Consider the following 14,971-nt stretch of genomic DNA (forward strand, 5'->3'; position numbering starts at 1 on the left):
GATTATTGTGGGTATTTGCAAATGTCTTGCACTCCTCTGTGCTTAGCCAAAGGCTGCTCGCCCACAATATCCCCTATCAGAGCACTTTGGGATTGCACAGCAAGCCCCCGTCCACTCATAAGGGAACCTCTGGACTCTACACGGTATGTCAGATTTTTATATCACATAAAGAGCCAGCTTCCTACATCTGTATTTTTATTTTTTTATTGTGTAGGTTTCTTTTGAATAAATAACACGGAGCTCGCAGGCTCTCATGACTCAGTTGATGCTAACCAAAATGGTTTCTTTCCAATGTTTAAAAATCTACACCCCAAAAAATGATGGGCTCAAATAGTTTGTGCATCAGAAGAACTAAATTTGCAATTAAATATCACAGAGGGCTGGATCGCTAAAGCGGAACTTCATGTCATTCCAATGTGTAAAAGTCACATTCTAACACTGGTATGAACCGTAGGATCACTTGGGATCAGGTAGCTTTCAAACTGCTTTGGAACTTAAATTTATAGTTTTATCGATACCATGAAGATGCCATATGGAGCTGTTTTCTGGTCAGATTCTTTATTAGATGGTCCTCTCTTATTCGCTGAGGATCGTGGGTGTATGATGTTGGTGTTTAGGGCTAATGGACAGTGTCTGGTAAATGTGAAACTTCTAGGTTGATAGATATGCCTGAAGTTGAATGGAAAAAAAGGTGTGTGTCTGTGTCTAGAAATTCTTGGCGGACAGCACTGCTGGGTATCATGATAGCAAACTACATGTGGCACATGAGGTTCAAAGTGCAACACAATGTCATTTGGAATAGTTTTTTACGAAAATGTGTCACTGGGAGAATTCAAATACCTGCAATTTTTGGCATACAGTGGTACAGGACTAGAGATCCACTTTCCAGAAAAAAGTTATGAAGGTTAAGACGCCATTTGGGGAACCTCTGCCATCATTCAAGCTCAATTTCAAGGCCTAGTAGCTGAATAGAAGCCAATTGCTTTTGTATTATTTCTTGAAAGAATCATTTCTTGTATGTCTGTACACACAGGATGTATGTAGACATCCAAGAAGAAGAGAAAAAGGAGGGGGTGTAGACGGCACAAAGTCACCCACCATTCTGACTGTCAAGGCTTTGGAGACCTAATGAGGTCACGGGGATGGTGGGTCTTGATATGCCTTTCCACTGCCTCCCTCGTGTCTCCAGGGAGGTGGGTGGAAGAGTGTCCATCCCTTGGGTCTGAGGAGACCCTGCAGAAATCAGTCCTGCTTATTCAGCAAACAGAGTTTCAATTAAAGCCTTGGAAAACATTCCTCTAGGAGGCACATGTATGGCTGCTAGATGCCCTAACCACAGGTTCTGTTAACAGTACGATTGGTATAGGTGAACTCTTTTCTTTAGGACTAAGGCAGTCAGACATTTCTAGGCACTAACTTGAAGTAATGTTTTGTACCCCTTGTATCTCAGGGCTATAATACCATTACAGAAGGAAGTAAAGGAATTGATAGCACACAAAGAGAAGATAACACAGAGACGGCACAATGACATTTTAAAGGTGGTTGGATGATTAAATACCTACTTATGGGGACCGGAGTGGGCAAATATTCGGTAACATTACATTTCTAGCATGGAATATTGCTGAAATCAGGCAATATGCAAGAGGAGGGAATTATCTGGCAGTATTTTATAGCTATTTTAAGGTCATTACAGTTTAGAAAAAAGTCATTAAATTTAAAACCATTTCCTTTCAATTATTGTTTGCAAAATGGGGACACAAAGGCAGAAGCAGTTGAGGTCAAGCCATGCTCATAACATTTCATATATGTGTCATATGGAAAGGTAGTTAAAACCTCCACAGAGGCATTACAAGCAGTAGAGTTAATTATAGTGAGAAAATTGTGGAAAATACTTATACTGTATATTTTTATCCATTTCAGGTAAGTCGTATGACATTAGAATAGTTTTTAGTGGAAATATACTTGAACTGGTAGATTCACCCAACTAATTTCTCTCTTAGCAGGTGGATTGTTAATGGAAACTTATCTCACAACCCAATCAACAAAAGCAATCAAATTACTTATCAACAATTTCAATCTCAAGAGAAATATGACGCTGGTAAACTCATTTACCAGAAAGTTGACTAACTGGAATTTAAAGCATTAGGCACAGACCGCACCCACAACACACACACATTTCACAATGCAGCAGTAGTTTTGGACTACACATTCAGGCTTCCATCCAGGCTCTAATAATCAGACCGTGCTAAGAAATATGTTACCCCAGCGAAAGTCACATTTTATGCTGTGCTTGTTGAATGAAATTGCCAAAATGATACCATTACAACAGACCTCATAATTTGAAGTCAGTTAGGCTAGCAATCTTATCACAGGAGCACAGGAATAACGCAAGAGGATAGGACCAAAGTGGCTCTTTTTTGCAGCACTTGTGTTTTCTTGCACTAATCTTCAGTAATAACTACAAGATTAGCATTTCACACAATTTTGCAAGACGGACATTCTGCCCATTTAGCACGCTCTAAAGCTCAAGGTGGAAAGAATATCATCCTCTATGTGTTTTTTGGTAGGTCTATCACTAATAACATTTACAAACACAATAATCCATATATATTTATGCTATGCCAATAAAAAGTCAATTTGATCTTTTGAGTTTGTCAATGCACTGCTGGTCAAGTAACGTTTTTTGCATTACTTTGTGTCCGCCCGTCCCTCATTGCTGGCAACACACCATTTTACATGTGGTGGCTATTGTTTAGTTCTGCATTCCTTAGTGCTCACTCTTCCACTGATTCCCAGTTAGTGGATAGTGATGTTGGCTTCTCCCTCGACCTGCACTCAAGAGTTTCCTCACTAAGCAGTCACTTTTGCCACTTTCTTTGGCACAACTTTTACGACAAATCGGTTAGTGTTGTCTTTTAATTTTCAGCTCTTACAGTATCTTTATTAATAGAATAACATTTGTTTCATCACTGTGAGCAAGATAACATAACATCAAGCACTGCTCCATACATTCTTGAGTCATCCAGTTGATTGTAACTTTGGTAAGTTCATATATACTTTTTCATTCAGGTAGGGGAATTCATTCTTTCGATGCTTCCTATGGATGAACCTAATTAACTGTGCCTTCTCAAATTACGCCATTTCCCCATCGATATAACACACTAGGACTGTCTGTAGGGCTTGAAAGGAATGCTTACAAATAACTTCGTATATGTGTCCATGTTTTAAAATATTATTAGTGTTAACTCCTATGTCAATTTGTTCCAACAGGAGTAGAAGTGTCCAGCCTTGGGATTAACCAATTGAAAACCTACTCCAATGTAAAGAATGCTCACTTCTGTAATCAAGACATGAAGGCTTGAAGGTAAAGAACTCAACACAACCATCTCCCTTCTTTTTCAAGAACCTCTCATTCATGTACTCATGGAGAAATAGCACAGTGTAAGGAGTGCAATGCTAACCTCTGGAATATAGACTTCGGAATAGTGCTCGTAGCAGCCATCTTTGTTCTCCCCACTGGCCCAGTCACCGTATACCAAGTCCCGCTGCTCCCAAAACAATCTGGAAGTGTCATTGAAGTCTGTGAAGTGCTCACTTTCAGAAATAAAGACATGGAGGTCCTGCAAGAAGAAAGCAAGTTACTTAAAACACAATGGACCATAACATTGTTCATGTAGTGTGTTGAATTAGTCACTGGACACAATCTATGAACCAATATGGGCTACTGCATCTTACATGGGATTTTACCACAAAGAAAAACTTGTGAGGACTAGCTACTTTTACATAAATAAAAATAAGAAAATTCTGGATGTATTTTGCATAACTGTATTTGGGACCTACGTGCTGGTGAATGCAAGTGACAGGCTATAAATGCAAAATACTATATAAAGAGTCATATTTAGCCTGTGCAAATATGATCTTTGGGGTTCCTTAAAAATAAAATGTCTGGTTCGCAAAGAGACACTTCATTTACTTCTGGACTTGCCAGGTGCAGAACATCCATAGTCTCAGGATGACCAGCAATAAAGTCGAACTTGGACAAACCATGTTATCAAAAGCATGTCTTCCTCTGCAAAACGTTCCGTTTTGGGAACACAAGTAATCACTGAAGAAAAGAAAAAAAAAAAGAAACAGACACCTAACTGCGTGCAAACTAGAAATAATAGGTGTATCCGAAAAGATCTCAACAGAAATAGCCTCATTAAGCAAGTGTCCGTCAGGTTCTCAATATTTTATTAATTCTGATGATCTATGGAATATTCTCCATGCTGGGTTGAAACTCTTTATACAGTGGTTAAAGTTCTGAAATGATACTATTGCTACAACTTTTTTTTTTTTACGGCCGCCACAATGTGGAACACTCTACCTTTAACACTGAGGAGCAGTCAAAATTTGATTTTATTTAAAAAGGACCTTAAAACCTTTCTCTTCCCTAGAGCATAATAAATGGTAGAGCAGATGGTGGAACTGATCTCAGCGCCAGGATACCCGCTGGGTGACAGCTGCGCTTAATAAGCATTAAAATACATACATACATACATACATACATACATACATACATACATACAACTTTGGTTCAGTCTTGAACTGTGTTTTGGCCACTTCATTTACATGATTCTTAATAAGTTCCTTTGCTATTTATGTCACTATATCCACACAAGTACTGCTTATGTTACATTTTTAAACCAATGAATATATCCCAAATACCTATCAATATTTAAACTAAAGTTACCATTCTATCAGTTTGTTTTCTTTCAATGAGCTGCATACTTATTTTAGAATAAAAAACAATTGCAATTCTTAAGAAGATTTGAGGCTTTTGATAACAGATATGGAAAGCACACTGGCTTACAATAATAATCAGAATTGCTGGGGGGCGAAGCTAGCTCCCAACCAAGATGGCTGCTTGAGCCAAGAGCTCCCTCGCCTCCATTACCATCCTGTTATCTATCCTCCTGATTTTTTTTTTAAACCAGATTTTATTGGGTTTTTACATGTTAAGAACATACATCTTTTTCAAGTTGTCATTGAAGGCATGCTGTGCCCATTATGTCCGAATTATAATTGCAGATACAATAGAATATTACTTCATCCTTCTGTAAGTCAATTGCACTCCCTGTAATCTCAGCGTATAGTGCCCAGCCGTATTAGTGTCAGGTGTCATATTTTCGCCGCCTAGCAGCATCTTTCCCGGGCACACCAGCTGTTGAATACTCAAGTATGCTAGATATAGTCTCCTCTCTCTTCTTCTAACATCAGGCAATGGATCATCCAACTCTCTTCCCCCCCCCCTCTCCCCCTCAACCTGTTCACACCCAACCCTCCCCCATATCCTCTACCCTCCCCTCAGACATGCCGCTACTCCATCACTATGTGTACCGCTCACAATGTATTCCGCCCACTCCAATGAGCCCTGTGTCAGTGGTCTAATCATCACTCGGGAGAATGCGCCCAATCAGAGGATTCCACCGTACGCCTACTTGGTCATCACCCAGTCCGTACCCTAGGTCCTGCCCAAACTAAATGGCAGGTAAGATCAGTGGGATCCATCCTCTTCGTCAGTCGGGTCCTTAAGTAGGTCTGTCAGTGCTAGCCAGGCTCTGGCTATATCCCACAGCTTGTCATTATCAGTTCTTCGAGCTAGTTGGAGTTGGAGCGTCCCCTCGTAGTCCGCCCACTTAAGAAATTCTCTGAGCCAACGCCCCGCATTAGGGCCCGCGGCGGCTTTCCAATTACTGGTGATTTCACGTTTGGCTAGGACCAGCCCCAAATCCAAAAATCTGCTGGTAGTTTTGTTACGAGCAGTGTGGGGGAACCAGTGCAGCAGACACACAGCTGGGGTACTTTGTAGGTCCCTCTCAGCTACCTCAATCAGTTTGGCCACTATCCCTCCCCAGTATCCCCGGAGTATAGGGCAATCCCAGAACATGTGTATGTACCCTGCATCCTCCAGTCTGCATCGTGGACAGGCAGCATGAGAGTCAAAGAACTCATTAAGTTTGGAAGGAGTGAGGTACGCCCGATGGAACACGTAGAATTGGATGAGTTGGAATCTGGCATTTCGGGAACATTTCCACACTCTTCCCATCAGTATTTCCCAAGGCTTAGGCTCGATGGGAATCCCCAGGTCTGTCTCCCACCTGGCGCGCCATCTCTCCAGCTGGGTCCTCAAGCCCTGTGTCAATCTGCGTTACAGGCACGTGACCGCCTTAAGCCTTCCCGCAGAGGTGACTACATATTGGCAAGGGGGAAAGTCAGCGGCTCCTCTAGTCCTCCCTTCCAGTGTTTGCGTACCGCAGCCGCCAAGGCCGCGTGAAGGAGAAAGTCCTGCGCCGGTAATTCATGCCGGTCCACCAGTTCTTGAAACGGCAGGAGTGCACCATCTTCGTACAGATCTCCAAGGGTGGAGATCCCAAACTCTTCCCATTCATGTAGCCGCTGCCAATTCCCCCCATGGGGAAGTTCCATGCAGAGCCATATCGGAATCTCAGGCGAGTACGCCAAGCCACCTTTCTGGCGTCGTAGAGCCCTATTCCAGCAGAGCCTCAGGACCCAGAGGTCCCCGGGGACCTCCCCAGCCCAAAGGGAGGTGCAGAAGAATCTGCGCCACATGGTGCATCTCTGCATCCCACCCTCTCTGAACCATTTCCAGGCCTAATCTCCCCACTAATCTTTGGGTAAACACTTGAAATTGGGCCGCATGGTAGTAGGCCTCAAAATCAGGCGCTGCAAGGCCTCCCTCCCGTCTTGGGCGCATCAGGGTTGGTAGTGCCACCCTGCGTCTCCCCGACCCCCACAGGAAGCCCGAGATCATGGAATTGAGCTGGGCAAAGTACCTCCCTGGTATCCAGAGCGGCAGAGACACAAAGTAATAGAGCAGCCGGGGGTGGGTTATCATTTTCAGAAGTGCCACTCGCCCTGCGACCGACAAGGGTAAGGACCCCCAAAATTCCAGGTTATTCTTGGTGTTTCGCAGGGCCCGCCCTATGTTACCTTCAAACAAATCGGCTGCGCCATGGTAAATCCGCACCCCCAAGTACGTTAGGCAGCTACCTTCCCATCTCACACCCAGGTCCTCAGGGGGAGCACCTCGGTCACCCCGCATCAGAAATAGGCAGGTCTCGGCCCAGTTAACCCCGAGTCCCGCCTCCTCCCCCAGCCTCTCCAGCAGTTCCCGAGCTCCACGGAGCGCGCCATCACTATCGGCAAGGAACATCAGTAGGTCATCTGCGTATAGGGCAATGTGGTGTATTCGACCCTGCACTTCCAGGCCCTGTAGTGTTCCCCCCTCCGTGCACGCACCGCTAAGGGCTCCATTGCCAGGGCAAACAGGAGGGGAGACAGTGGGCATCCCTGCCTCGTCCCTCTACCCACCGCACACGCCTCCGAGATCACCCCTCCCGTCCGGAACCTGGCCGTCGAGTTTGAGTATAGGATCTGTGTCCATGCCACAAACCCCTCAACAGGGCCGAAGGCCCTCAGAACCCGAAGCAAGTATGGCCATTCTAGGCTATCAAAGGCCTTTTCAATGTCAACGGAGAGCACACATGCCTCCTCGCCCCCGGCCTCCGACACCCGTAGCAATTGACACAGCCTCCTGATATTCACCGCCGTGTTCCGGGTGGGGATAAAGCCAGATTGGTCCTCATTTATCAGGGTCGTCATGTGTCCCATCAGGCGATGTGCCAAAATGCCACTCAGTACCTTATAGTCAATGTTTAACATCGCGAGGGGGCGATACGCTGTGTGATCGCATTCCGGCTTCCCCGGTTTAAGGATCGGGACAATCACCGCCTCTCTCGTCGAGGTGGGCAGATAACCAACCTGCTTCGATCGATTATATAGGGACATCAGCTGCGGGGCCAATGCATCAATGTAAGTGACCTAAAACTCCGACGGGAATCCGTCAGTGCCTGGGGTTTTGTTCTTAGCCATGCGTTTGAGGGCTCTCCGGACCTCGCCCACTTTCACCGGGCGGCCCAACTCCTCTGCCTCCTCCACATCAATCTGCGGCAAGTCTATAGCTAGGAAATCCACGTTTCCCAGCTCTCTGGGGTCCAGCGCGCTATGATACAGCGTGGAGTAGTAATCCAGAAATTGCGTGTTGATTGCCTGCTGTCCAAAGTGGGACGTCCCCCCCTCGTCCCGTAGCTCAAGGATCGGCGTGCCCCTGCGGACCGGATTCGCTAACCAGGCCAGGACCGCCCCTGACTTATCACATTCCGCATGCGCTCTCACCATGTAAGCCTTCTAATCAAAACATCGTAGCCTCTCCACTTGTGCGGCTAGCTCCTCTTTTGCTCTAAGTAGCTCCTCCTGGACCTCTACCCGCCCCGGTCTTTCTCGTTCCTTGTCCTGAAGCCGTTGTTCTGCCCCCCTGTACATCATCTAAGAGTTCTACGAACACCCACCGCCTCTCCGATGCACAGTCCATGGATCACTGCTTTAAACGCGTCCCATTCATTATGCAGACTGGAGGAAGTGCCCGCATTGTGTTGGAAATACTCATCTATGGCTGTGCCTATAGTAGTCAGGAAGATCTGGTCCTCCAGGGCCTCCGGCCGAAGACGCCAGTCTGGAATCACCGTCTTAACCCGAACCCAAGTCAAGGCCACCAGTAGGGGGTTGTGATCAGAGGTCGTTCTGGCTAGGTATTCACTCGACGTAACCTGCATATGAACGTCCAGGGAGCACAAGACCGCATCCAGTCTGATATGCAGCTCATGAACAGCAGAAAAGTAGGAGTAGTCACGTTCCCTGGGATGATGGGCCCTCCAGGTGTCAGTAAGCCCCCAGCTCCGCTGCCATTCCCGCCAGCCGTCCGCTATCCTACGAGTCGGGCGTCATGTAGTGGTGGGTGGGAGCGGTCCAAGTCCACGTCCGTTACACAGTTAAAATCCCCCCCCCCCAGGAGCAGAGGGCCCGTGAGCACCCCCGCCAACTTCTGTGAAAGTTGTGCAAGGAAGGTGGGTTGATCTATATTGGGGCCATATATGCTTCCCAGTGTTATGTCCCGTCCATCTAGTCGCCCTGTGACCACTGTGAATCTACCCTCGGGGTCTACCACCTGCCTCAAACATGGAAACGGCACTCCTGCTCTGATCCAAACCAGTGTCCCTCTGGCGTATGCCGAGTAAGTGGTGTTATAAACCTGACCTTTCCAGCGACGTTGGAGCGCCTTACCCTCTGCCTCCATCAAGTGCGTTTCCTGAAGGAGAGCGACCTGCACTCCCCTCCGTACCAAATATGCGTGTACTTTGTGTCACCTGCACATGGTATGCATCCCTCGGACATTCCAGGTCATGATTTTAAGGCCTATGGAGGTACCCATGGATCTGGTATGTGTGCGCATGTACTGCAACCCCCCTAGCGGCATGTCTGACCCTCCCCCAGCCCCCCGAACACATAAACTGCTCCCAACTCCCACTCCCCAGGACAGGTATACACAAACAGGCTCCCATCCAAACCAAACTGCTCAAAAGCATAACTGCAACTAGGAGGAAACTCTCAACTCGCGCTTTATGTCCCCAGAACCCCCCCCCCCGTCCACCCCCCTCCTGGAAAGAAACCTGTATAGCCAGCTAAGACCCCAGCTAAGACCCCGGCATTCTTGAGGTCATCATCAGTCTCGCTGCCCCAACTTCAAGCGCCCCCTAAGAGCAGGCAGCGTACCAGGCCCCATATCATGCATCTCCCGTAGCTTCTGCAGGGCCATCACCCAAACATTCCGTCCGCCGTCTGTGGGGTGACATTCGGTAAGTCCATATCTGAGAGGCCCTGGGAGCTGCCGGAGACCGGGCTCCCCGTTCCACTCTTCGTTGCTTCAGTGACAACACTGGACGGGCTGGTCGCTCCCAGACTGATGGCCACCACAGCCCAGGTCGCTTTGTCGCGTTCGTGTCTCTGAGCCGCCTAGGAAGCGGGGCTCCCTCTTGGCGAGGCAGGTTCTTGTCGTTCTCAGGATGAGGTTGGCCGCGGGGAGTCCCCTGTCGCACCACCCCGACTCTCCAACCAGTCCCATGCTGTCCACGGGGTAAGGAAAAAGTGGGTCTTCGCATCCGCCGTCACCCGCAGGCGTGCTGGGAAGAGCATGGCGTAAGGTATGCTGAGCTGTCGCAGCCTCTTCTTGACGGCCAGAAAGGAGGACCGCTGTCGTTGCACTTCCCTGGTGTAGTCCGGGAATATCATCACTAGGTTATTTCCTGTGTGCAGGTTCTGATGGTCTCGCGCCATTTGTAGGATGAAGTCCCGGTCGCGATAGTGCAATAACCGCGCCACCATCGGCCGGGGCGGGGCACCAGGCTTGGGCGGGGACCCTGTGGGCTCGCTCCAGCGCATAGAATGGGGAAAGGGCCTCAGGGGCCACCTCTGTCTTCAGCCAGTTCTCCAGAAATTGGACCGCGTCCTGACCCTCTTCACGTTCCGGCACACCCACTATGCGAAGGTTATTGCGCCGGGAGCGGCCTTCACTGTCCTCCGCTCGGACCTCAAGGGCCTTGACTTTGTGCGTCACTTCATTCAAGGAGCGTCGTAGGTCGGACACTTCATCAGGGATAGGTTTCATGTTGGTCTCCTGCGTCGCAACTCTCTCCTTGAGCTTCCTGTGGTCGTCTTTCAAAAATGTGAGGTCCGTTCCGATGCCGTCCATTCTTTTCTCCATTCTTTTCTCCAATGCTTCACGAGACACCACGATGGCCTGCATTATTTCACCCAAGGTAGGATCTCCAGGCGGACTCGGCCCTCGTCTCCTCGCATCTCCATCGACGTCCTCCGTGCAGTGTCCCGGGTCTTCCTCAAAGCCCTTTTTTGTCCTGGATACACGACCCATTGTTGTGGGGGGAGATGTTCAGTAGCTGCAGCTCTGGGGGGAGGCCCCGTCCACGCCCCACAGTAATAAGGTACCTCCACCAACCAGCCTTCGGTGCCCCCCGTTGCGCGGGAACCCTCTCCAGCAACCCCTCTCAGCGCCAAATCGCTTGATTTGCAGCAGGTAATGTCAAAGTGGTGTCATCCTCTAGTCATACCTCGCCCGCGTCTGACAAACGTTAGCCACCAGTGGCGGGTCCCTTGGGACTGCACAGGGGGTCAGTGTTCCCTCAAGGTGCAGGGGCGAGTAGGCGCGGTGGCCGGACCGTGCAGCCAGGCGAGGCGCCACTGGTCGTCCACCAGGAGCTCGTGGGCCGTATCGTGATCCGTCTCAGCGAAAGGTCCGGGGCACCATCCAGGAGAGCACCCTGTCCAAGCTGGGTCGGGCCCCAAATCAGCAGCTGCCGCGTGAAGCCGGCCGTCAGGTGCGCCGTGTGTCTCAAGTCCCCCCACCGGTTGTCAAGCCACTCCGCAGGTCGCCTCAAGTCGTCCTGGGTCTAAAGGTGATGTGGGGGTCTCCGCCGCCCTTAGTGGGGTGCTCGTAGGGCTCTCAGCATGAGAATTCACACACAACGCCAAATGGTGCTCGTCCTGTCCCGGGCACCGCCATCTTAGGGTCAGGCAGCTGGGTAAAACAGATGCCGCTGGAGGGTCCCCGTCCGCCGGCATGCGACACCTCCTCACCGCAATCGCAATCGGGAGCAGCAGGCTTTCCTCCGGTCACAGTGGAAGAGTCGCAGCTCCCACGGTGCAGCCGCCAAATTCGGTGGTTGCAAACACAACAGTGATGGACAGAATGTGGATCAATGTCACACATTCACCCGAGTCCAAAGATCTGGGCCCAAATCCATCGTTTTTCCACTCCACACCACCCTGGGTTAGACAATGGCGATATGCAAATCAGCGCTGACCCTGTGCCCCATGGGAACAGTCCAGTCCGAATTTCTTGATTCCAGTGGTGTGGAGTGCCTGGGACTCACGTCTGAGCATCCCCAGTACACTTAGAGCGGTAATTGCAAACACAACAGTGATGGACAGATTCGGTGGGTCCCCTCACTGCCGGACGCCAGTCTCGCCGGTTGCGGGCGCCATCTTGTCGCCTGAAGACTGAACGAGCCGGGAGAGAGGTATGTAACTCCAATTTTCGGCCCCTCTCGCTGCCGCCACCTCAGGTAGTAGCTCTCAAAAGGGGCACCGGACCTTCATATGCGGATTGTGGCGCCGGGTCCCAGGATTGCCGGCCAGGATCGTTGTTTATGGAGGGCGGCCGCGGAGGAGCTCCGGTTCTCGCCTCTGTCTACATAAGCGCCTAAGCCACGCCCCCCTGTTATCTATCCGCCTGATAGCAGTGATCTGAGAGATCCGTTTGATCGGTTCCTTACTCCGGAACCTCTGAAGCTGTTGACAGGTGATTTTCGGCCTTCTACTCTGCTGTGAAGCGCTGCGGAGGACTGCTGGGCCTGGGCGCATTGAGAGCTGTGGAGCGCTGGGCCTTGCGGCGTGCTGCGAGACTATCTGCGGACCCCCTGGGCGCCGAAGCTCCTCCGCTGAAGCCTAGACTACCCGGAGCGAAGAGGCGGGGGACCGCGACTGTCGGACCGGCCAGGCCTCCCCTGGATTGAAGGCGGCGGTAAGCGGAGAGGCGGGAGGAGCGAGTGCCGTTTGGAGCCTCTGTCTACAGCCACGCTGACTTACGCAAGTGCCCGGCTTCGAGTGGGCCTGCGGATATACAGATGTTAAGCGGCGCTTTGAGTCCGGCGCAGCGAAATCTGGAGTGCGGTGTGGGGCCCCCTGGCAGCAGTCTCCCCCCCCCCCCCCCCCCCCGCCAGGGCTCCCTGGCCACTAACGACTGCTCCCTGGGGACGCGACTGGGCGGACTGTGCAGTGGAGCCTGCGATGTTGAAGGGACCCCCCCCCACTGGCAGAGACGTGAGGAGCCGGTGCTGGGCATATCTGACTGCCGGGTAGCTACAAAGTGTAACACCGCTTCTTGAGGACGCTTGAGCCCTCCCAGCCTCGGACCGCCTCAGTAACGCCGAAGCGAGGCACATTGCCGGCGGACCTGCTGCAGGTACGGAGAGGGGCCGGAACCTGGGGGCACAACTAGCACACTAACGGGGCACGAAGAGTTAATTACGGACTGCCACGTGCTCACAGCGCCCCGATGGCAGAGGGGGGGCCCAGATCCCCCACGACTACAGCCTCTATAACGCCTGTGCTTTTTTCGACATCACGATCCTCACCACACTCCACTTCTGCTGTGGACTGAGTGGGGGCAGCAGCTGAAGGTGGAGCGGGTTCTTGCTTGAAAGGGATTAGGCGCTGCCCCGACTGGCTAGACCCGGTTCTCCAATACACGTGGGCCTCCCTCACTCGCCTGGATTGTGCTGCCGGCTGGAGTGCAGTGTCACAGATCACATGGGGTTCCTGCGCTTCATGAAACTCTCGCCTGGTGGGTGCTGAGGGCCACCGCGTCGACATGGGGCGCTCGGACAGGAACCAGCCTAAATTGACCTTTGACAACAAAAGGTGCAAATCCAGCGACCCCCTCTCGGGATGGAGAAGAGCGGAGTCGGCTGCGGAGAAAGACCCGACGGAGCCTGACATCCATAGTATCTTACTGGCCATGGAAAAGAACCTGCAGGGTGGGATCACCTCTTTAGGATCAAAGATGGACGCCCTCACGTACCGCATGGACCGGATGGCGGAGCGGCTGGACAAACACGCTGAACGCCTTGATATGTCGGAGCGTCGTATAGGAGAAGTGGAAGAGGCACAGACCACTCTAGACTCAGAACATAAGCAGCTTGGCAGGGTGATTCAGCTCCTACAGGACAAGACCTAAGATTTGGAGGCGCGGTCTCGCAGATGCAATATACGCATCACAGGTATGCCGGAAAGCACGCAGACGGGGAACATGGAACTGTTTGTTGAAGCTCCGTTGAAAAAATTGTTGGGGGAGACGGCCTTCTCGGAGCTGTTTGTTATCGAGAGAGCACATCGTACTCTGGGCCCGAGACCCAAACCCGGAGCTCCCCCGCACCCCATTACAGCCAAACTACTTAACTATAGAGACCGCGACACGGCGTTTAAGCTTGCTAAGGAGAAACAGCGAGGGCTCCACGCTCTCTCTCTTCCCTGACTTCACTGCGAGGGTGCAAGAGGCGAGGCGACAGTTTGTGCCAATGAAACGCCAGCTTTGCGAACTAGGTGCCGATTACGCCATGCTGTACCCGGTCAAACTACGAGTCAATAGAGAAGGGAAGTCTATGATATTCACCGATCCGAGGGCGCTCCAGAATGCCCTGAAAGAATGGCGCAGGGAGGTGAGACACTCATCGGAGAACGGGCGTCCTGAAGACTCTGTAGATGGCTCCCTGGACGAACAGGACTGAGGCTGTGGACTGCGACTGGAAGGGGCACTACGTTAGCCCTATGACGCTGAGACTGAGTAATGTATAGCCTCGAGAACTGGATGCCGGTATTCCTAGTCTTATCTATTGTTTATGGTGGCCCCTTAACCTCTATACCAAAATGACGCTTTGGCTCTGTGGCTGTTTGGAACGTGCGGGGAAGGGGGGGGGGGGGGGGGGGGGTAATTTGGATGGTGGGTACAACACCAGTGTGACAATATTTGCCTTTACGATTTAAGAGCGGATGTGGATGATGTTCTTATGTGAGCCTGGAGGCCCTACGGCGCCGCGACTGCTCCAGACGCTATGAAGTGCGATAGGTCACTTGCATGGGACTGGTTGTGCTGGGCTTGCTTTGGACGCTAGACAGTTGACTGGGAGGGGGGCTGCATTGCCAGATATTGTGTACTGCTGTTATCAATCGATTATGGAGCATTGCCCTGAAGTTTGAGATCACTTGCTTTCAACTTTAATTTTGTTTCAGGGGCAGGGGGGCTGGGCGCAGCAGCGAGTCATTCAGAGTGGTATTGTTTTAGACTTGTTGTTAGTGGACTACCTACGCCCCAGCGTTTTGCACACCCTTTCTAAGAGAGGCTCCCCTGCTTGGGGATTCCTCTACTTTTTCATTTTCCCCTTTGTTTTGGTTTCTGGATTGTTGGGAGGAGGGGGGAAGGGGGGGAGATTTGTGCATA

The 14,971-nt window shown here is 50.8% G+C and overlaps 1 protein-coding gene across 1 annotated transcript in view; it reads right to left on the reverse strand.

Moving 5' to 3' along the window:
* The window catches only part of CLPTM1 (CLPTM1 regulator of GABA type A receptor forward trafficking), a 423,589-nt gene that overhangs the window by 336,601 nt on the left and 72,017 nt on the right, over positions 1-14,971 (reverse strand). Inside the window, exon 4 of the mRNA XM_078660927.1 lies at positions 3,462-3,620. Coding sequence (XP_078517053.1) covers positions 3,462-3,620 — 159 coding nt within the window. The remainder of the gene's footprint in view (positions 1-3,461; positions 3,621-14,971) is intronic.

Source organism: Lissotriton helveticus, chromosome 9 (assembly GCF_964261635.1).
Source record: "Lissotriton helveticus chromosome 9, aLisHel1.1, whole genome shotgun sequence".
Lineage (NCBI taxonomy): Eukaryota > Metazoa > Chordata > Amphibia > Caudata > Salamandridae > Lissotriton > Lissotriton helveticus.